Source organism: Ostrinia nubilalis, chromosome 11, assembly GCF_963855985.1.
Source record: "Ostrinia nubilalis chromosome 11, ilOstNubi1.1, whole genome shotgun sequence".
Taxonomy (NCBI): Eukaryota; Metazoa; Arthropoda; class Insecta; order Lepidoptera; family Crambidae; genus Ostrinia; species Ostrinia nubilalis.
The window spans coordinates 14,037,826-14,059,438 of record NC_087098.1 but is presented as its reverse complement, the minus strand read 5'-3'; the positions used below and the strand labels follow the sequence as shown (position 1 = coordinate 14,059,438).

Sequence of the window (21,613 nt, the reverse complement as noted above, 5' to 3'; positions counted from 1 at the left end):
TTATGCAAGGTTCAAATAAGTTCGAAAGCCGCAAATGTAGCGCATATGTAGCGCAAACATAAAAGAGGAATAAATTCCATGCGCGATACAAGATTTCGAAATCATTTGAACTTTGCATACAATTTTTTTTTGCGTTTTATTATCACATGTTAACGGATTAACGATTAACGTTAACTTGCGTTAAATCATCCGAAATGTAACGTTTTAACGTTTAACGAAGTTAAGTTTTTTAGTAACGGTTTAACGATTAACGAAGTTAACAATTTGATTAACGGTGCCCAGCTATGGTACCCAGGTATATGTAATGTAGATCACTTATCTGGTAGGTAACAGTTACTTGTTAACGAAACATTAACAACACAGTACCTACATAGAAATCCACCCAGACGATACCATACACGTGTGGTGGGTATTATGCGTGCGTGCGGGCATCGAATCCGCGACCACTGTGGACTGTGGCGTCTGATAATCTCCATCGATTAATCATCATACTAGATAGCTGTGGCAGGGCTACAGTTTTAGCGATGATAGAAGCTAAAAGTTAAAAGTAACTAACAGTCCACTCAAAAAGCAGTTGTAGAGTGCGTGAGCTGGTACCTACCTACCTAAGCATTTCGAATGCATTGAACTAACATTACTTTACAACTCACTGTTCGAATGTCCAGTTTTCTACACCCCCTTTTTGGTCACTTTTTGAGTGGACATTAAACCACTTAAATGTCCAATTTCGAATGTCCAGTTTGTTGCGGTACATGCGATTATGGCCATTTAATTCTACCTTGTGCCTTGTTACAACAGTTGAAGATCAAATCACTAAGATTTGTGCCATTCTGATATATCTATTTTGTTTGCTAAAGGTATTAGTAAAAGTGTAACTTACTTAACATTTTAAGATAACCAATGGAGATTATTATTGTAAGTCTGATGCATCTGTTCAATATCACGTGCAATACGATTAATCCACTGCATTTTAATCCTTCGCGGCGTTGCTTAAAGGTTGAAAATTTATTTAGAGTTTGAAAGAAAAACATATGGTCAAAGAAAGTAATCAGCACACTTACTATTTTACGTTTATTTCCCTTTGAAATTCTTCCGTGATAGAGTCTGCTATTTTGATAATAACTACTTTAATGTTGAGATAGTAAAACTGGTTTTAGAATGGCAAGATTACAATTTTGGTGGTGTTTAAGTAAGAAGTGTTAGTTGTTTGTTTTCAATCCCATAGGATGAAGATGCAGTAAACCAGTGAGGTGCGTTTATCGATAGAATTTTTAAATGCGAACAAACTTTCTGCATTCCAGTTTCTAACTTGGTAGGTACATAATATTATTATTATGCTACCTATTATTTAAGTAAACTAAACTAAAAGTTACAACTAACTTAAGAGATGTTCACAAGTGCAAAATTTTTAATAACATTTTATTTAAACGGGTTTAAAGATTGAGGTAACATTATAATATTTTGAACGAATAGGTACTATTATGTCGGACTGACTGTACCACGGACGAAAATATTGTAAAAATGCGGGTGGGTGAAGAAAATTCATCGCGCCCGAGCAGACGACTCCGCATCTCTTCAGTCTGCCCGCGACCATGACTCGTGCAACCGAGTTGAAACTTCAGGAGGGTAATTAAAATTAACTATTTACCATTATAAAAGTGTTTTGTTGCAAAATCCCGTAACAGTGATAATTAAGGTAACATTTTAGATTTTTTATGTGGTGGGTGGGTATTTTAACTAGGTACGTAAAATTTAATTAAACCTACAAAAAATTACACACATCATCGCACATAAAAGCAAATATTCCCACTTGAAGTTCGAACGGTACAGTTCAGCAGTCAGGCGACCTTATCGCTAGGAAGCAATATCTTCCGGGCAAAAAGTTACTTATGTAGCTAACTACAGTTCTTTGAAGCACCTATTTAAAATGAAAGTAACTGCCTACTTAATTTAATTATTTAGGTTAGTACCACCTACATATATCTTTATCCTATAGCGGCGTCAACATTATCAACAAATGAAATTGAAACTTGGCCTGGACCTATTGTCTGCACTAGATAACAGTGAAAAATTGGGTATTCATTTCGGTTTTCTATTGAGTATTTTTAATTTCCGCCAATACATATGTATTGTAAGTTAGTTAAGGGTAAGTTTAGTTACATATCGCACTACAGACAATAAGAAAATGGAGAAATATCTAATTATTTTGTGCTAAAATATTATGTTAGAAATTAGAAATTGTTGTAAGTACCTAGGTACGTGTTGTTACAAGTTTTCCAATAGCATGAGTAGAGCGTTTAGGCCGATTTTCATAATAAATTAAAGGAAACAGGAAAATCTTGTTGTTGTGCTTCAAGCTGTTTCAAAAATTACCCATCCACAATTTGGCTTCATAATCAGCAGGATCAAAGATTGTTTCATAATATCATTAATTGTAATTCGAATTAGATTCTACCCACTTCTTGGAGGTTATACACCTATAGCGTGAAGAGGTGACACACAGACACTTTCGCATTCATAATAGGCATTAGAATGGAAGTGTGGATGTCGATTAGTGCTTTGCACATGCTTACTGACATTTCTCTCACTTACAGTGAAGCTCGGATAGTAAACAATTCTTTCCCGGCGCGGGTGTTATTTTTAGGTCAATAGCTTTTGAATTCGCTCATCGGTTAGTCGGACCAATGAAACATGCGTGCTTTATGCGCTTACGCACCAAGAAGTTTTCACGTTACTTTACCCGATTGACAGAAGAAGGGTTATGTTTGCGATTTCTAAAGTTTCGGTGCAGATTCTTAGTCTGCAGCGGGATAGAGAGTCTATGTGACCGTAGAGTCTAATTTATTTGATAAATTTATGATCACGAGATTAATTTATTTTTCTGTGGCATGCGGTTATAGAAGGCGCGACGTGTAATAAAATTTTAATTGTCATCATGTACGCAATGTGGAAAACTTCGTATTACACTGAAATGATTTAATTATTTTTTATCGCTCAATTCATTTATGTCTCTAAACTACAATGATTTATTCCTTCACGGCACGAGAGTATTATATTTTAGCTACATTAACATTATAATAATGTCCGTCAAGTATACTTATTTGGTCACAATATCACACTAATGGTACTGAAGAAGATTTTACAGAGAAACTAGACAGCTGTGCTTGCGACAGTTGCGACTTCATAAGCGTGTAACCCTTATCACCTGAATAGGGGTTTGAAAAATACTTTAACGTCCCTATTCTCAGACTTACACACATTTCATAAGAATCAGTCAAGCCGTTTTGGAGGAGTTCACGACAATTTTATATTTAGATAAGATAAGTAATCCTTCAATCCGTAACATTTTACAATGATGTAAGTAAATAATTTTCGGGTTTACCACCACTCAGTCCGCAAAACGTTTTCGTTTGGTGTCAATGAAAGCGCTAGACGAGTCATGCTTGGTGCGCCCGGTTTGTAGAGCGTAAGAGTGTAAAATTAATTTACATTGCAGATATGCCGTAAACTTGGTCCAGAAGGCTCTCTCCAGATCACTTTCAAGAAGGTCTAACCCTGGGTTACACTCCAGTAAAATTGAAGCAGTACCTGATTGCGAATTGATGAAGAGATATACTAAGTCAAGCACACCTACAACCAAAACTCTACAAATGACATTTTTGATTGTAGTTTTCTTGCTCATAAGAGGGTATACAGGGTGTTAGGTAAATGGGTATATGAGCCGACACTAGCCTATGTTAACATGGGCATATAAATGGTATGGTGAAGTCAGAAATTTGATATCATCATTTTAATTTTTTTAATTTTCATACAAAATAAATTTTATAAAATCCGATTTGTATGAAAAATAAAATAATTAAAATGAAGATATCGATTTTCTGACTTCACCATACCATTTATATGATCATGTTAACATGGGCTAGTGTCGGCTCATATACCCATTTACCTAACACCCTGTATAGGGGCTCTACTTAGAACGCAGCGTTTTTGATATTCAGAAGTAGATGAATTAGAAATATACTTTTGAAAAAGCCTTTACTTATAGAATTGATGTTTTTCAGAAGTGGTGTTACAAAACTATGGAGGTGCTTTGTATTGTAAGGTTCTTTTACTTTGCTCACACAGCAAAACACAGCCAGTTGCGTCAAATAGCCCAGCGAGGTACAACAAGGAGTTAAAGGAGTTGTATTACTGGTGAAACCAACGTTAAGAGTAGGGGTTTTGGTGGTGAGCCTACTACCCCTAGATTTATTGCATGTCTACTTGCGTGAGTCCGCTCAGTGTCATGGAGATCGGATGCATGCTCTGAACTGTCGAATATTGTGCTTGTGAGATCTGTGAAAATATTGTGAAGTGTTGTGGACAGTGGTGGTTTTAGGCTTGGAAACAACGTGCTACGAAAGTTTGTAATACTTGTATGCTAAAATTGAGATCGCAAGTTTTTAGCGAGCGGTCAATGCACTTTGGAGTTGTAATATGTATGCACACATATTATTATAACTAAACTTTGATTCACAGAGATTAAGGCGCTGTATAAGGTAAATATTTTTATATTATGTACTTCCCATTCTCGCCATGTCGTGTTTCGTTCATAAAATAGTCGATTATTTCAGAGAAAAGTTTTTTGAATCACAGACATCAACCAATAGGAATCGTAGGAAGTGACATTCTAAATGTCAGTTACAAATTGGATTAAAAAAGTGAAGTTTATATTAAAAAATTACATTTAGGTGAAATAAAGTACATGCATTTACGCTTTTAGTAAAGTATACTATTACTTTATTTTACCTAACTATAATCTTTACTACTGATTTCCGTGCAATTATTTTTTCCACTTATAAATAAGCAAAAATACTTTTTAAATGTGTTCAATAATCGATTATAAAAAAGTGAATCGTAATAATTAAGTTGTACTTGCAGTTTAATCGGTACGTGTATAATGTTATAATTACGTGTGGGTTGTGTGATCTCTACCAATTATATTCTGTGCCTATATGAGTCAATATAACTTACTAGAATATTTTAAACTTGCGCTCAACAAAAGCCGCTATTATAAGTTCAAAAAGTATGAAACAAAAAATGTTGAAAAAAGTTTCGGAGAGTTAGAAAGGTATTTGATTGAGGTCAAGGCTGTTAATTTTCATAGATTATATTTTCGGGATAGACAATACATTCACATGAAATTCAAAGGACCTTATTATAAAAAATCAACTAACTAAATGATAAATCTGATTAGGCTGAAATCAATTAACGTAAAGTAACAAATTTTCATGTCACGTATGTATGGATTTTCATATCAGGATGATATTTGATCATTTTGAAAAAACTATTTGTATGGCCTACTAACTTCTAGAAAACTACTAGAAAAGCTTTAAAAAAATTGTGCCATGTGCATTGGCTAAGTTCCTAAAATTTGAAATACTAGTTTGTCAATAATTACAACCTTAGCGTCACATTGCTGACTGAATGGGGTTGTGAAAGTAATCCCGTCTTTTAGCAAACTTTTAGTTCAGCACAGCCTGTGTACTGTGTAGTGGTGCCGACGGAACATCAAGTGAAACCCTGTATCTTTGTCGTTATAATGGGCGCGACTTTGGAACGAAAAGGTAGTCTGTGTACATTGGAGTCTTTGATAACGTGCGCGATAGTTCATTGCTGAATAACGCGCGCCACAGCACACGTCACAGCGCGGCTGGGCGGACCGCCCACTGAAACTCGGCTCTCAGTCACGACGTCCACTCCGCGCGGTCCGCCTGCCGTTACCCGCGGCGCAAGTCCAAATAAACTCTATCTTCTTCTTTACAAACCACAAAATTGCATGACAGTGCGGTTCTTTTTTCAAAAATCAAGCGGAAAACGGCGAAACGCGTATCAGTTCCAAAATCAAAATTGTGTGTTTCGGTGAAAAGGGTGCAATTGTTTTGCAGGATTTAAGGATATACTAGCCAGGATTCTTTTTGATTGAGGTAAAGTACTCTTTGCATTTTTAATTTTTTATTACATCTCCTCCCGGATGAATGTATCAGAGCACTGTATGCGTAAATGAGGCCAATTGAGAGACCACATCAAGGTCCTATTTATTCCTGGTACGTCATCCATCATGTACACTCATAGCATAGAGATTTGTTGGAGCGAAAAATTGTGTTTAAAAAAATAGAGTGAAATTATGAAATGTTCAACAATCTTGATGCTTTTGATTTTGCGTCCCGGGTTCAAAACTGGGCAGGACAAATTGTTATATGAAAAACTGTCCCCAGTTAAGAGTATAAGTACTTGTTTCGGAACCCTAAAGCCAGTCTGATAAAAAATTTCAGACGTTTGAAGGCCCATGAAGCCTGTATGACACTAGTAGGGATAATCTTTTAACATAGGCATTTTATCGATTTTACGTGATAAGTCCATACATTTGTCGTCCATAATCGTCGACAGTTTTTAACACGGCTCGCATCATAGCCTGGCAGGAATCCGAACTCAGTTTTGCACCTACTTTAAAGAAGAAGATTAGATAGGATATTTTATGGTCTAAATGACTCTACATTTAGCGTTATATTATTTTAGTCTACGGTTATGGCGTCGCGTGACGAAGTGAGGTAGGGTAGCGACCCCTATGGAATCTAGTTTCTTATGAATCTACTATAAATAACAGCGGTCACGCAAAATGTACCGTGAAAACAATGTGTTAAAGTTTACAATGCAACGCGTTCGACACGGGTAAACACGTCGATTTGCTTGGCAATCAATATTTTCACGATAGTGTAAACAGTTTTACGTTTGGTAAGTTTGGTAACTTTTCAGTTTATTTAAAGCTCGGCTTATTTGGAAGCAAAATTAATTATGAAACTTCTTGGGTGTTCAATGTGTGGCAAATTTATTTATTGTGGATAGAAAATGCTTAGTTTGTCTATTATTCAAGCTAGGTGTACTTGTGAAGGCTGTACCAACTAGGTACAGTCAATGTCAAATATTCCGTATCACCCAAAGTAGCAAAAAAGTTCGCAACACGTCTTTGTTATTTGGAATCAGGTTGTGTTGTAAACTTTTTGGGCACTTTAGGTGTCACGAACTATACTGGTCATCACAAAAATCGGCCCACCTACGTTTTACAGGAAAACTCGTTTCTCTCGTGCCCCAACAATATTGGTGTTATTTGAAAGCCCAATAAATATCCTTTAAGAAAAACACATTTAATTTCTTAATAAACGATTAACATAAACGCGATATACAATAAATGTGACTTGAAAAAAGACCTCACTTTGGGCTCAATTAGACCAATTTTTATGGTTATAAAACCAAATAATGATCTCACGTGTCCTCTTTAACAGATGGATAGCGATTAATCCCAACTTATAAAACAGTTTTATTTATAGCCACAAAAGTTGGCTCAAGCGTAACTACCTATTTTTTGAAGAAGTGACTCTGGATTCTTCTACAGACACATTTTTGGGGTTTAAACCTTTCCTTTAATGAAATGAAGTTTAGAACTAGGCTTTTAAATGGTGCCAATATTGGTGGGAAGTGAGGATGCATACGTTTGAAAGTGCTTGTCGCGGGAGGGTCGATTTTTGTGATAACCAGTGTATTTGACGCTGACTGTACCTATGTATTTATGAAAATGAAAAAGGCAGCCTGAGGTCCTATGAACGGAAATTGAACATTTTGAGCTACGTTTTTGAGTATTCGTAATCATCTTTCATGCATTTAAATGTGAATAAATTAATACAGCATCCGGTTTGAGTGAGTGCGGCTCAAACGGTAGGTACTTATTATTGCGGTGCTTGCTAAAACAAGAGCGTGTATATGTAAAGTACATATTTGTAGAGTCGTTGAAATGCAAATTTGCTACATCTGTAGAGGTAAAAGCGTCGAGTGGGCAGCGCGACCTGTTTGCTATGATAAGTATTGTTCAATTTATAAGTACCTTGTCTGTAATATCTTGTCTGTAAGTCCTCACAAACCCAAATGGTATGTAACAATACGGCCATTTTAATGATCTTTATTTACTTACCATCAAGTTATCCATGTTTTAGGAGCCTAAAAAATACAATTCAAGTTTTGATTTTCATACCTCTAGTCGTGATGAAAGACGTGTTTTTCGCGATTAAGAATTTCCGACTTTAAACGCTAAAAGACGGGCGTAATTTGTAAAAAAAATTAAACAACATTCACCTTACGATTCAGAAAAAGGCGTGCCCGCACATTTAAAAGCTCAAGGAAGTCTTACGTGGGAATATCGATCCCTACAATAGGAATGACCTTAAATAGCTTCTCACTATTTACACTGAAAAGTCGCATTGCGAAAACATTGAACGAATTACGCATATTCTTCCATTTCTTCCAAAGTTATCCAAAATGCGTCGACTTCGCTTGGCACTTCGCCATCGCCACCGTTTCTACGGAAGGTCGTTCGAAATCGAAAACGACGTGACTGAACGTAAACACAGGCGAATAAGCAGCTTTTTTTCGATTGCAAATTGATAATTAATTTGTCTTTACATAAGAATGTAATTCAGGCCATTTCTTTTTTATGGTAATTGAATACGATTTCTCGTTCTCGGTATAATGAAAGGCAACTCGAGTTGACAAATCTCCGAAATATAAGTTATACTAATTGGCTTATGGAGCCACTTACCAAATAAAGGCATTTTATTAAACAATACGCGTAAAATATAATATAAATGTAATATTCCGATACTTGCTGATTTCCTGCTTCAGAAATCCAGTGCAGAACTCTACAACGAGCGGTTCTGGGCGGCATAAATTCAGCTGTTTCTCCCTTACAAAGTTTTCACAGTCCAACAGCAGGCATTGCTGATTGAAAGAAAAAACATTCTGAATTTTCACTAGCATGGCTGCTTAGCCATGACCTTGTAATGTAGAGCCTACCTAAGCCATGTCAGGTTTTTTGCAGCCAACTCTTTTTTCATAAAACATCTGTAACTCTACCTAAAGGCGCTTTAAAACACGTGTAGATTGGTACAGCTATAGTTTGTAACACTAATTACGTATGTTCTGTAGTAGGCCTACTAGTAGACAGTACCTGACTATTCGCTGGGTGCGAAGTACTAGGTGGGGGTACCATAATCTATCGCAGCGCTCATGGTGGTCAAAAGTAGAAATAATGTAAGCTCTGTCATCAGATGTATTTGTCAATGGCAAAGCGATTCTACATAATACATTTTAATATCATTAATTAATCGCATGAAAAGGGTCCTACTGGGAACTAAAATAAAAGAGTGGACTGTATTTCGATAGGGCTGGTTTAATAGCCGTTTACAATTTGGAAATAACTAGACTATACAACGTGGTAGTACAAAAATGAGTCACAGTAGTTGTTGTGCACAGATGTTTGCCTTATGATGAGAGCGTGAATTATTGAACTCTGCCCTTGTTTTGTTCCTAATTCTTCTACATCTCGGACTTGTCCAGCCAATACCAACAACTTTCCTTTAAATACGGTTTGTGGTTGGAATTTGATATTGTAACACTCACAAACCCGGTCTTCAAAACAATACTCATTTCGATCTGAAAACGATATTTAATTTATTACTAGCGATACAGGAACATTTAATTATATTTACTGTTATATAATGAAACCATTAAAGTAGCTTTTTCTTTTTGTTTTACTGTAAAACTACAACTATAAATGAAGTAAACAAACCCTGACACAATTAAAATTAAACACACTTTTAGGACTTACCTCATTTGATTTGAATGACCAAAATGATTTCAAAACCTTTTTTCCACCCAAATCGTGATATCACAACAATTTATTAGTCGAAAATATTTGTTATTTTTTCATTTCGATATTTTTTCACAAATATACGACCTAAATGTTAATGTGACAGAGCCCACAAAGTTGTGGACGCTAGTTGGCGCTGTAATCGTGCACAGAGCCAATAGATTTTGCTACGATTGTGCTGTCGTCCATACAATATGAAGCTTTTATCAAGCTTTCACGATTAACTATGCATTATTCAGATAGATAGTTAGTGTGAAAACTCTGAAAAAGTGCAGTGCAGTGCAGGGCATATTATTTTTGCGTTTCCATTGAGTGTCAATTTAGTTTTAAAGCATCCCAATAACCATTCGTCTACACATAAAGATGTGCCGAGAGCAGAATCTACTAAAGAATGCAAATGGGCGCAACGACTCAGTCATCACATATTATTATGTGGGTAGTGGGCGAGGAAGGACGTGCTAAAGGATACAGAAATAATCCAACTACATAAGAGATTATACATTTTTGTGTATGTTACTCGTATACGAATTGGGATTTGAGTTTAAAATTAGTTGTTAACTTGTAACCTGGTAGAGCTCCACAAAATACATAACCAATTAAAAGAAACCAGTTAAGAATGACTACTCGCAAATTCTAAGTAAAAGCTGGGGTTGGCTTTAATTTTTTAATTTAAGATATTAATGCAATAATTTCACAGGTAACTTATCGTGTTTTATGGATAATCAAATCTTTGTAGAGCAATCTTTAACCTGTTTATTTTTGACACGCTTTATTTTGAAAGCTTTTGAGGCCATTGGCCCCGTCCCTAATATATGTTGCTAGGCGATGATAGGCAAACAAAAAGGTCCCTACTAGCTCTGGGAACTTGTGACTCAGCACTCAGCAGTCAGCACCATAGTATAGATGAATTCGAGTAGTCAAAAACATCACTGTTTGGGTTATTATTGGCGGTCAAGCTGTAGATCGTGTGTAGACACGAGTTGCAGCGGTGGGAACGAGAGGTGGGAATAGTTCCGTAGTTAAAAACATTTTCAGCAATCACTTTTCGTAGTACGGACGCCATAGTTGGTGCACTCTTTAATTAGGTGCTCAAAGTATGAAGCTGTATCTTATCAAGCACATGACATTGTATCATATTGTTGGAAAATAACATCTAACACAATTACTTATGATGCCATGGAGCTTGATTTGATATGCTGTCGTCTTTACATGCCAAGTCTGCCTCGTACCGGCTGAAGTTAGACCAAGATAGCAATATTATGTATTTATTCAAGTAAGAATGTAGGTTTTAACAGGCAGTTACTAAAGACATCGGCAGTAATTTACTTGATTTTAATAAGAAAGTGGATTATTCGAGAGTTCTCTCTCACTACATTTGGGACATTTTGCACAGCCAGTTGGATACAAGGATAACGGCTTATCACCGGCAACTTATGCACTTGCAATAGGTTGGATTTTGCAACTTTTGTAGTAGTCCGATATTCAAGTAAGTACTGTATTTGCGGGTTACAAAATTACTTTAGGGGACAACTTTGGCTCAAAACAAAAAAGGATCCCATCTCTGCTGTAAAAAGGCTTCCCCCAAGGATTTCCATAACGACCGATCCTGCGCCGCTTGCATCCAGGCACCTCCCGCGACCCTCACCAGATCGTCGGTCCACAACGCTGGTAGGGCAAAAAAAGAATGAGACATGTATAGGCTCCTTAAGAGCATTTGACGATTTGCAAGAACTAATTTAATTAGTCTAAACAAATAAAGATAATTTTGATTTTGATTTTGAACCTAGTCGGGCCTGCTAAAACTTCCGGCCCGTGGTCGCCATTCAAGAAGTTGTGTTACTATTATTTTTTACTACGCCGAAGATAGACTATATCCGGAGCGTGACATTGGCCGTGTAATTACCCACAGTCTCCAGCGGAGTAATGATAGATAACCTCAGGCTGATGAATATTCTCAGACGCATCATTGTGCTCCATTTTCTTAGTCCGATATTAAATGTACAATATCATTTTTTGCCAGAAACAACGTAATTGAATTTAAAATGAGAAAAGTGTGTAAACGTTTACAAATTCTTAACGTTAGCCAATCGAAGCTTAAAAAGTAGAAACGAAACCAGAACCTGTGTTATAAATACAATACTATTTAGTGAATTGAGTTCTTCAGTCGACTAAAACCTCGCGTTAATATTGGCGTTGTTGGTTTCAAAATAGATTTCTGGTAGTATTAATCAAAATAAAATAAATCTCAGATTTTAATTTAAATACAATGAAGATCCACTAAGTAGAGACTCTGGTCCTCAACGAGTCGCCATTATTTTTCTACTCAATTTACCTATAATTCACACTAACTGTTTCTATTATGATGTTTGGATATAAATGTAGTAGTTCACTAGTAAATCATATTATCATTTGTCTTGACTCACATAATATAAAACTCATGCTTGCTTCATCCTCTATTATGACTATGGATAGAGTCATAGATATTTTTATTTTGCTTTCTGACGAAAACAGATTTTATAGCAGAGCTTCTTTATGATTTCTTTTCCGACTAAAATAATAATAAAAATATGTTAAGTTTGGTACATTTTGTTGAATTCTCTCTAAAATACTCTCTACAATACTGGTTGTATTGAAAAGTACCCGTTATGAAGGTATTAAAATTAAATAGCCTGTAATCAACTTGCTAGTGGCGTAACTATGGGTGGCTTATTAATGTTTCATTATTATTAATCTCTTAATATATTTCTAGATATAAAGTGGAATGTATTATTTTAGAGTAGCTTTTTGCCAGCGGCTTCTCCCGCGTGCATTTCTGTCTGCCACAAGAAGCCTTGGTAAATAAAACTACATGAAAACATATTCGATGTTATTCCATTAGTTTCAAACTATGCCTATACCAATCTCCTAAACTGTTTAGTTTCTTTTAAAGGCTGAAGATAGTAAATAGACAGGTAGAGTTCTGTATGATTATTTGATTTCAATTTGTCGCGAAGCAAAGCTTTTAAGCTCTATTAGTATTTACTTATTGTATTATTGATTAACATAATTGACTTGAGTGTAAATCACAAAACAATGCATCTCAATTTTCACTCAGGCTCAAAAGTCGACTGTCAGTCGAGGCCTCAATTGAACCTGAAATCTTAATTCACGGTACGCAACCACCAGCCTGACCGACGTACGGTAGATAATTTTAACACTCTTTATTGTACACACACATAAGAAAAGAAAAGAATACGCAAGGACGACAAAATTTACGCGGTCTTTTCATTATAAATCGGTCTCTCCCAGATTTAACAGACATCTTTATAGAGGCAACATTTTTAGGGTTCCGTACCTCATAAGGAAAAAACGGAACCCTTATAGGATCACTTTGTTGTCCGTCCGTCCGTCTGTCAAGACCCTTTATCTCAAGAACGCGTGAACGTATCAAGCTGAAATTCACATGAAATACTCAGGTCTATTGTCCCTTTAAGCTGTGAAAATATCAAACTTCTAAGCCAAGCCAATCAAAAGATACAGCCGATTATGTCGATATTTTCAACAAATTTTCGACACTCGCAAAGGAATCAAAACCTACAGGATACTTCCCGTAAACTCAGAATCTTGAAATTTGGCATAAAGCATTGTCATATAATGCAAATATAGGAAAAATTGCGAAAATTTCATTTTTTTAGTATAATATAATAAAAATATTTTAATAAAATGAAACTTACTACCTTATTTCTCACGAACGAATAAAGGTATCAAATTGAAATTTATACCAAATACCTAGATCTATTGTCCCTTTAAGAAGTAAAAAAATCAAACTTCTAAGTTAACGCGATCAAAAGATACAGCAGTTTATACCGACACCTTAGACGAATTTCCGTCACACGCTAGGGAATCAAAACCTACAAGGTACTTCCTGTGAACTCAGAATCTTGAAATTCGACACGAAACGTTATACAGTGTGAGTCACGTTAAAGTGTACATATGAAAATATATGCAACTAGACCTATTTTTATCGATAAAAAAGAGGTCAAAAAATTTTTGAGATTTTTTTTTAATTTTTTATAGAATTTTTTTTCTTCCAATTACTTATTGTAAAGAAAACGTAATAACTTTTAAACTAAGCGGTATATCCTGATAAAACAAAAATAGTAATAATGCTAAATAACAGGCGATACTAAAAAAATACATGAAATACTTAGAAAATGCCAACAAATAATAAAAAATGATACTTTTTGAAAAAAATCTGCTTAAAAATTCGCATTTTTTTGGTTATTTGATAAATTTCTCCAAAAAATGCCCCTATAACAGGTGGTTTTTATTACTTTTTATTATTCTCTATCGTATTACTTTTGTAAAACCAAAAATCGCATGTCTCTATACCTATTACAACGTTTGCAATGATCGTTTGAACTAAGCCTCTCCGGGCGCGCCATTCAACGCTTCGTTAACAACGGAACTGAAAGTGACTCTAGATTTGTAATTTTGATAAAGACAAGTTAGATTTTAAATGAAAACAAAAGATTTCGAAGTAAAATAAGCATTTGAGTTAAAATTAAAATTGTCTCTACCTGTAGCGGAGAAAAATGTGGTGGCAGGCCTTTGTTCAAACGATCATAGCAAATGTTGTGATAGGGATAGAGACATGTGATTTTTAGTTTTACAAAAGTAATACGATAGAGAATAATAAAAAGTATTAAAAACCATCTGTTATAGGGGCATTTTTTGGAGAAATTTATCAAATAACCAAAAAAATACGAATTTTTAAGCAGATTTTTTTCAAAAAGCATCATTTTTTATTATTTGTTGGCATTTTTTGTGTATTTTTTGTATTGTTTTAGTATTGCCTGTTATTTAGCATTATTACTGTTTTTATTTTATCAGGATATACCGCTTAGTTTAAAAGTTATTACGTTTTCTTTACAATAAGTAATTGGAAGAAAAAAAAATCTATAAAAAAATAAAAAAAAATCTCAAAAATTTTTTGACCTCTTTTTTATCGATAAAAATAGGTCTAGTTTCATCTATTTTCATATGTACACTTTAACGTGACTCACACTGTATAGTACAGATAAAGGAAAAATTGCGAAAATGATAAATTTGAAGTTATATAAAATTTAAAATATTATTTTTGCTTACATGACATAAAATATTTTTTTAATAATTATAAACTTACTACCTACCCTTTTTCACATGAACGCGTAGAGATATTAAAGTTGAAATTCATATCAAACACTTCTTAAATCTAATTGCCTCTAAACTGTGAGAAATTCTAAATCAACGCAAAAATTCAAAACGCTGAGGTAGGTACCTACCTATAATGCAAATATAGGAAAAATAAATAAATAAAAAATAATCATACCGCATATTTTGAAATTCGCCACTACTCGCAACGGAATCAAGTAAGTAATTTGATTTAATACGTCATAAATTGTAAACCGCTACGTTTGTACGGCGGAACCCTCGGTGTGCGAGCCCGACTCGCACTTGGCCGGTTTTTTCAATATTCAACATTGTCTTGATGATCTAACTTGTAATTCGGTTGCGGCTAGCGTATTTTTGTTGAAGGAAATGCTTCTCTGTCAGCAAGTTATTTGTGTCAGTGTGTGAAGGTCATTCAGCTAACGTCTTGCCAACGCCGGTCAAACCAAGCTTTACATTAGAAGAGATGAGCTCCCCGTTTCCTTCTCATTTATCAGTATTTTGTAATCGGTCGTTGACTTTACTTTGACCACGTAGAGTTCTTCTGATTTCTTCTGGTTTTGTTCGAGAAGTCAATGGAAGCCTGCTTTTAAAAAAAGCCATTTGGGTACATACCTATAGTCAGCAAACTATTTGCTGACTGTAGGTATGTACTATCAATTAATTCTATTTCCTATCCTAACACATAGCAAGTAAAGTATGACTCATATTCGATAATAACCCGCTTGTTTGCCGTAGTTTGAAGGTTTAGGCCGCTTTGTCCGTGTTATTGTCATATGTTTACTTTTCGGTTAAATTAAAACAACAATGCCCTAGTACTGGGCTTCCCAACGGAATCCCGGGAAATAAATGTAGAGAGTGGTTCTTTCCAAATTTGAGCCCTGTTTGAAGAGGTCTATGATCACCTGGAATCCAGGTGATCAAAGTGGAATAGACCTTTAGAGAAACTATGCTTAGAAAAGCACATCCTAGTTATTTCGGGTTTTTCTGATAATTTGTTACTTGGCTAGAACTATGGTATGGTAATTGTAAAATGGGAAGTTCCCAAGGGCGTCATAGTCAAAAACGGTTCGGGAAACCCTGCCCTAGTGAATGCAAGTCGCATACATACAGGTCACAGTTTCTATTCCCGGTAATTACTCCAATTGCACGCGTCCTTTGAGTTGCGAGCGTTTCCTTATTAAATCGAACCTAATTTATTTCAGGCTAGTTGAGCACACATTGGAAATGTATGCTCAATTGTAGGTCTTGTTATAAAAGGAATAAAGACTAGATATCGAAATGGCCAGTTATTCAATATGCAACTAAAGACGTTTGACCTACTTGAACCGTGGTCTGTAGAGGTATAAGAATATAATTCTGATCTGGTGTCAATTGATACAATACAAGCCGTTCCAAACTTCATGATTTGCAAAGGGTAATTTTATTATTCGGAAAATGAAAAATATTTTCAGGAGTATGTAATAGGTGGTGTACTCGTGGTTGATAAGATACTATAACAGCTTTTTCTTTAAAATAACATAAATTCGGATAGTTTTTGCATCCGATAGATTCTTTTACTTTTAACATCATGCATAAAGTAGACATTTTTCACGGTCCTTCCTGAAAACCCCCTTAAAATATCTGGTATTTTTACCCAATATTGTTGGATTCCCCATCGTGCCGTCGCCCCATTAGCGTAGTGGCGTGGTGTCGAGTGGCGCTCCCATTAAACTTGCTCTATTTGTGCCCGCTCTACATATACCAACACGACTATTCGGAATTCGGAACCAAACATATTAGCCTATTGTTCCCTATAAAATCTAGGTCATGGGGATATACAGAATAGTGATTTGACTGACTCTAGCTTTAATAAGAGTAAGATACTAATCTCGGAAAACTAGCGCGGTTTTTTTACGAGAGCTTTCGTTTTGTTCTGTATCTATTCCAATATTTTTCATTTCTTAGATACCTACTTTATCTTAAGATTATCTTAAACACAGTAACTGCTCCTGAATCGAATGTACATACTACTACTATTTCTATTTATTTATATTAACCAGCAGACAGTGGTGACTGAGTTTGTTGTGGCGCTTCTTCTCAGCACTTGCCAAATGTTGGTCTCGAAGCGCTGGTAGGGTAAAAAGATTATGAGACATGTAGAGGCTCCTTAAGAGCAAAATGACGATTTGTAAGAACTATTTATTAGTCTAAACAAATAAAGAAATTTTGACTTTGACTTTGACTTTGAATGGGTCTGTTTTGTTCACATTGATTAAAGTCAAAGCTTTTAAGCAGTAACATCAAAATAACGCCTTGTATGATTTTTATTAGACTTGTATAATTTATTAGCATAGATGAATCTCCAAAACGTTAACATCTACATAAATGCACGTACTTAAGATCCTATTTTGGTGTACAGCGCATAAACCACAAAGTTTATGATATTTATTTTAGAGTTGGTAGAGTCGGAGTTATATTTTTCTTACTCAAAAATTTTACGATGCGGTCATAAAAAGTGCAATGGTTAAAATTACGTAGATCTATGGCAAATCTTAACTGGATGAATTTTAACTTAAGATTTCACCTACACGGTCAGTTTTAGGATGTACGCCAGTTGCCAATGTTTATGACGTCCAATGTGACGCTCTCTTAAAAAAAAAGTGGCCTCCGCAGAATAACAGCGTCCTGTTCTGGGTCTACCCCAGAGCAGGACACAATGCTGAGCGGATGCCATTTTGGTCCACAAATGTTCAAGTATTGTAAACTGTATACTGTAATAATTTAATATGTTGGGCCAAATAAAATATTTTCTTTCTTTTTCTTTCTAGTTCAACTGAGTAGCTTAACTGACCGTGAATGTCTAGATTTAAATTGTTAACTAGCCTTAAGTATTTTTGTCACTGATGTTAAAACGATATTAATTTTAAATTCCAGAATTGGCATCTCATCCTGGTCCGGAACCACAGCACGAACGACAATCGATACATACCAGCGATCCGTACATAGTACGAGGCCAAAGACCGCGGACGCTCGGGGCACATCCCGAACTGAGAAACGACGCCGGTGACGTCACAAGATGGCGTCCACCGACACCTCGACCGCCAGCAGCCAGATCTCCGCCGGAGCTCCCGAGGAGCACAAGCGAACCGTCGACGAAGCATTCCTTAACAAACTAAAGAGCCTCGTCGAGAGGTTGCGACTTGAAAATGTGACCTTAAAGAAATCGCTCGACGTCGAGCGGAGCGAAGTACGAGCCCTGAAGGCTCACCACGAAAGCGCACTTAGAAATATAAAGACTGAACACAAAAAGAAAGAGGAAACCCTAGAGAAACAAATACGTACAAATAAGCCAGATAGAGTCAACGAAGATAGTCAAGCTAACAAAATAGTAGAACTAAAAAAGTTGACGATGGAAATTCAGTCTTTAAAAGCTGCGAACAAGGGTCTTCAAGAGAAACTTAAGGTAAAATTAATTTGTTTTATTCATAACATCACAACATGAAATTCTTTAATTAGTGCTTTCAACAGTAAGTTTAGTGTGTTAATTTTGTTTTTGTATAGGTTTAGTAGTTTTTCTCTGAACTTTGTGCATGTGCCTAACAAAGTTGCGATGCATGTGTGCACATACTTCTACAAAGAACACCACGACACTAATGAAAAGTCCAATAAACCACACAAAGAATATTTCCTTAAGGTTACGTAGATTTAGAGGTTTATCTTTGTTCCCAACGTTAATTAGTTTCTGGTTCCCTTTGTACTCCTCGGTTTTTGCCCAATATTGCAGAATTCCACCCTGATATAAGTGGTTAAGAATATCGTTCAGTTTGTTAAGGTAAGGACTTCCATATTTCAGGCCGTATACGATTGAACAGGGCACTGGGCATTCTGGAACAATATGGAAAACAGGTCGACCGTTATCCTTATTAATTATATTCCTGCTGATGTATAAAGCATCAGTTTTTCTCATCAGAACAGCGTACTTGAACAGTCGCTCATCTATAATTTCTTTTTTCTTCACATCATTGACAAACTCGACACGTTTAATAAAAGAGTCGTAATGTATATTTTCACTTATGCTTCTGTTGAATAGCCTGATATGCCGGTTATGTACTGCAAGAGTTAGATTGCTTCGTAATAATTCATCAAGTGAGTTGATGTTATCTCTGTAACGAGGATATGTTATCGCGGATGTAATTATTCCCTGAAACGAAAAAGAATGAAAAGTTTTACATAATACTAGTAGGTACATTTTCTAATATCTACATCACTTTTTTTTGTTATTACTTACGTCGATAACGCAATTGACGACTAAAGAGTAATTGATTATTATGGCAATGATGAATCTGTATACAAATCCAGGAAATTTCACATCCACCGTTTGCCTTATAAAACATTTGACTAGATCCAGTACAGTCACTCCTATTGATCTATTTTCGTGTAGGCCCCAAAGTCGTATTTCCATTTCTCTTGCCACTAATGCTATAGATATAAGACATAAGAAATTGGTCATAAAAATTATGAGCATAGTGACTGATATCATTTTCGTGACTGTGCTAAAAGTCGACTGTTTGTCATAACTTGCGACCATAAAACATAGATCATCTTGGGAAAGAGGGTAAGTAGTGTCGATGTAGCCGTAGTAGGAGTTTTTGAGGATTCGAGAACTCAGTTCTAAGTCAGTGAATCCGTCTATTAGGTCTGCAGTCACTCCTGTTGACGTCCCGTTTGGCATGAGGTCTCCCACCGTATTACCATCTCTTGGGAGCACTGCTTTACAAGTGGCGTTAAGCTCCTTCATCACTGTAAGACACAATCTCGAAGTACAGGCCGCTGGTAGTGTAGGTTCAATGAACACCTTTGTATAAACACTGAGTCTTAACTCGTGCCCGTTAAGATTGTCGTATTGATGACTCAACAATCGAAAAATGTCTTTAACGTCAGTAACATCTATGATCTGCTCTGTAAAAAAGTTGTAAGTGAAGGTCCAAAACTTGTCATCTAATAATGTTATAACCACTGAATTGGTGATGCTCCTGCTCCACAGTAATTTGAAGTGGTTTTTCATTGAGTAGAAGAAGTAGTTGTCTTTTGTTATTGGTACGTTTATGACGAATATAACCGTGCTCCTTGGTTTAAACACGCCTGTTCTCACCAAGGCTTCAACGATGTACTCGCTACCCTGCAGAGTCAGAGAATCAGATGTGATGACGTAAGCGGTTTGTCCATGAATGTTGATTCTTGGTTTGCTTCTAGTTCTGTTGGTGTTCGGGCACCCATTCAATAGTAAAACGGGGTATCCGTAGTCCATGTTTTCGGTGTATTTCAGGATTCTATTTTCGAAGTAAGTAAATTCACAGAAGGTAACAGTAAAGAACCATTGTCGGAAAGCATTGTAAATTTTGTTTACGACTTCATACGCGTATTCTGCTTTGTAATACGTCTCGTTATGGTAAGTTTCGATCTCTTGAAATAGAACATTGGAAGTGCTAATACGTGTGCAGTGTAGTAGTAAAATGATCTTAAGGGCTGTTAACATTTTTATGACTCGAGTTTTACGTGTAGAGCGGACGAGCGGTAGAGAGCACTAAATCTAACTGAGGCGTTGAAAGGGAATGGTAGAATGTTACATATTAGTCTGGTGTCAATTATGTAGTGCAAAGTAAATAATAATATTTGCATGTCATATTGCTCCACTCCTTTTCATACATTCTCATTAACTTCAACGGTGAAATGACACGTGAATTGACGATTAACGAGCTTGTATAACCAACCGGTAACTTAATGAGTTTAGTTCTGTTTGGTTCCGTATTCATTTGAAAGTTTTATTCTACTGTGAAAGCAGAAAAAGCTTGTTGGTAGTTAGTGAACATTCATTATAATAAGTGTTGATATCGGTATTTCTCTTTATTATGTAGTAAAAGTTCAAGATTGCAAAAGCCACTTGGTGATTGTTATAAATGCAAGTGAAAGAGAAAGATGAACGATGGTTCTGTTTTCGTATTTGATTGAGTACCTTATCTTAATTTATAAATCATCTCATTTTAGTAAATCTGACGTGTTCTAGTGTTTGGACAACCTTGGGGGAGGCCTTTGTGAAGCACTGTTGTTGCTAAATCTAGGTAATAAATAAAAATGACTGAGTTTCTTGCGCTGCTTCTTCTCAGCACTGGCCCATATATTGTCCTGAAGCAGTGGCAGTGGTAGGGTTAATACTGGGGCATGTAAAGCCTACTTAAATAAATGAGTTTTATGAGTTTAGTTTTATAAATTAATTATTGTTTTTCATCGGCAGGTCGCTCAGGCGGCGGAGTGCGCGCGCGCAGCCGAGTTGCGCGCGCAAGCGGCCAAGCACGAGGCGCTAGAGCACGCCGCGCGCAGGGACGCACGAGCACAATGCCATAAGCTGGTACGTTCCTGAAACATTATCCTTCTATCACAAACTAGCTGACCCGGCGAACTTTGTTCCGCCTTAATGGCAATAAATAAGCAGACTTTTTTTTTATTTCGAACGGGATAAAAAGTATCCTATGTCCTTCTCCTGGCTCTAAACTACCTCCCTGACAATTTTCAGCTAAATCGGTTCAGCCGTTCTTGAGTTATAAGTGAAGTAACTAACACGACTTTCTTTTATATATATAGATGTATTATACAGTATCGTAACAGCTCTAGGGACTGGAATTCGCTGCCTGTTGCTGTCTTTCT

At 36.0% G+C, this 21,613-nt stretch overlaps 2 protein-coding genes and 1 long non-coding RNA gene across 7 annotated transcripts in view; 1 reads left to right on the top strand and 2 right to left on the bottom strand.

Annotated features, from left to right (window-relative positions):
* Positions 1 to 5,714: 5,714 nt before the first annotated feature.
* LOC135076336 (cingulin) overlaps positions 5,715 to 21,613 on the top strand; it is a 183,671-nt gene continuing 167,772 nt past the window's right edge. For 4 of the 5 annotated variants that reach the window (XM_063970822.1, XM_063970821.1, XM_063970823.1 and 1 more), the window contains exons 1-3: positions 5,716 to 5,966; positions 17,846 to 18,374; positions 21,204 to 21,317. In XM_063970822.1, the coding sequence (XP_063826892.1) occupies positions 17,988 to 18,374; positions 21,204 to 21,317 (501 nt within the window). In that variant the 5' untranslated portion in view covers positions 5,716 to 5,966; positions 17,846 to 17,987. Of the gene's footprint in view, positions 5,967 to 17,845; positions 18,375 to 21,203; positions 21,318 to 21,613 lie in introns of all 5 variants that reach the window. The other variant, XM_063970826.1, reaches the window with a different exon arrangement.
* Positions 9,240 to 9,840, bottom strand: LOC135075910 (uncharacterized). The gene is made up of 2 exons (XR_010258153.1): positions 9,698 to 9,840; positions 9,240 to 9,522 (listed from the first exon to the last, which is right to left on the bottom strand). It is a non-coding gene; the product is annotated as an uncharacterized LOC135075910 (long non-coding RNA).
* Positions 18,453 to 20,447, bottom strand: LOC135075937 (uncharacterized). The gene is made up of 2 exons (XM_063970385.1): positions 19,200 to 20,447; positions 18,453 to 19,112 (listed from the first exon to the last, which is right to left on the bottom strand). The coding sequence occupies exons 1-2, from the start codon at positions 20,445 to 20,447 to the stop codon at positions 18,453 to 18,455; spliced, it is 1,908 nt and encodes a 635-aa protein (XP_063826455.1).

Excerpts from the sequence above, each read along its gene's own strand:
- LOC135075937 (XM_063970385.1), bottom strand. The coding sequence starts at position 20,447 with ATGTTAACAGCCCTTAAGATCATTTTACTACTACACTGCACACGTATT. Across the intron at positions 19,113-19,199 it reads TCGTCAATTGCGTTATCGAC|GGAATAATTACATCCGCGAT; the intron begins GTAAGTAATAAC and ends TTTTCGTTTCAG.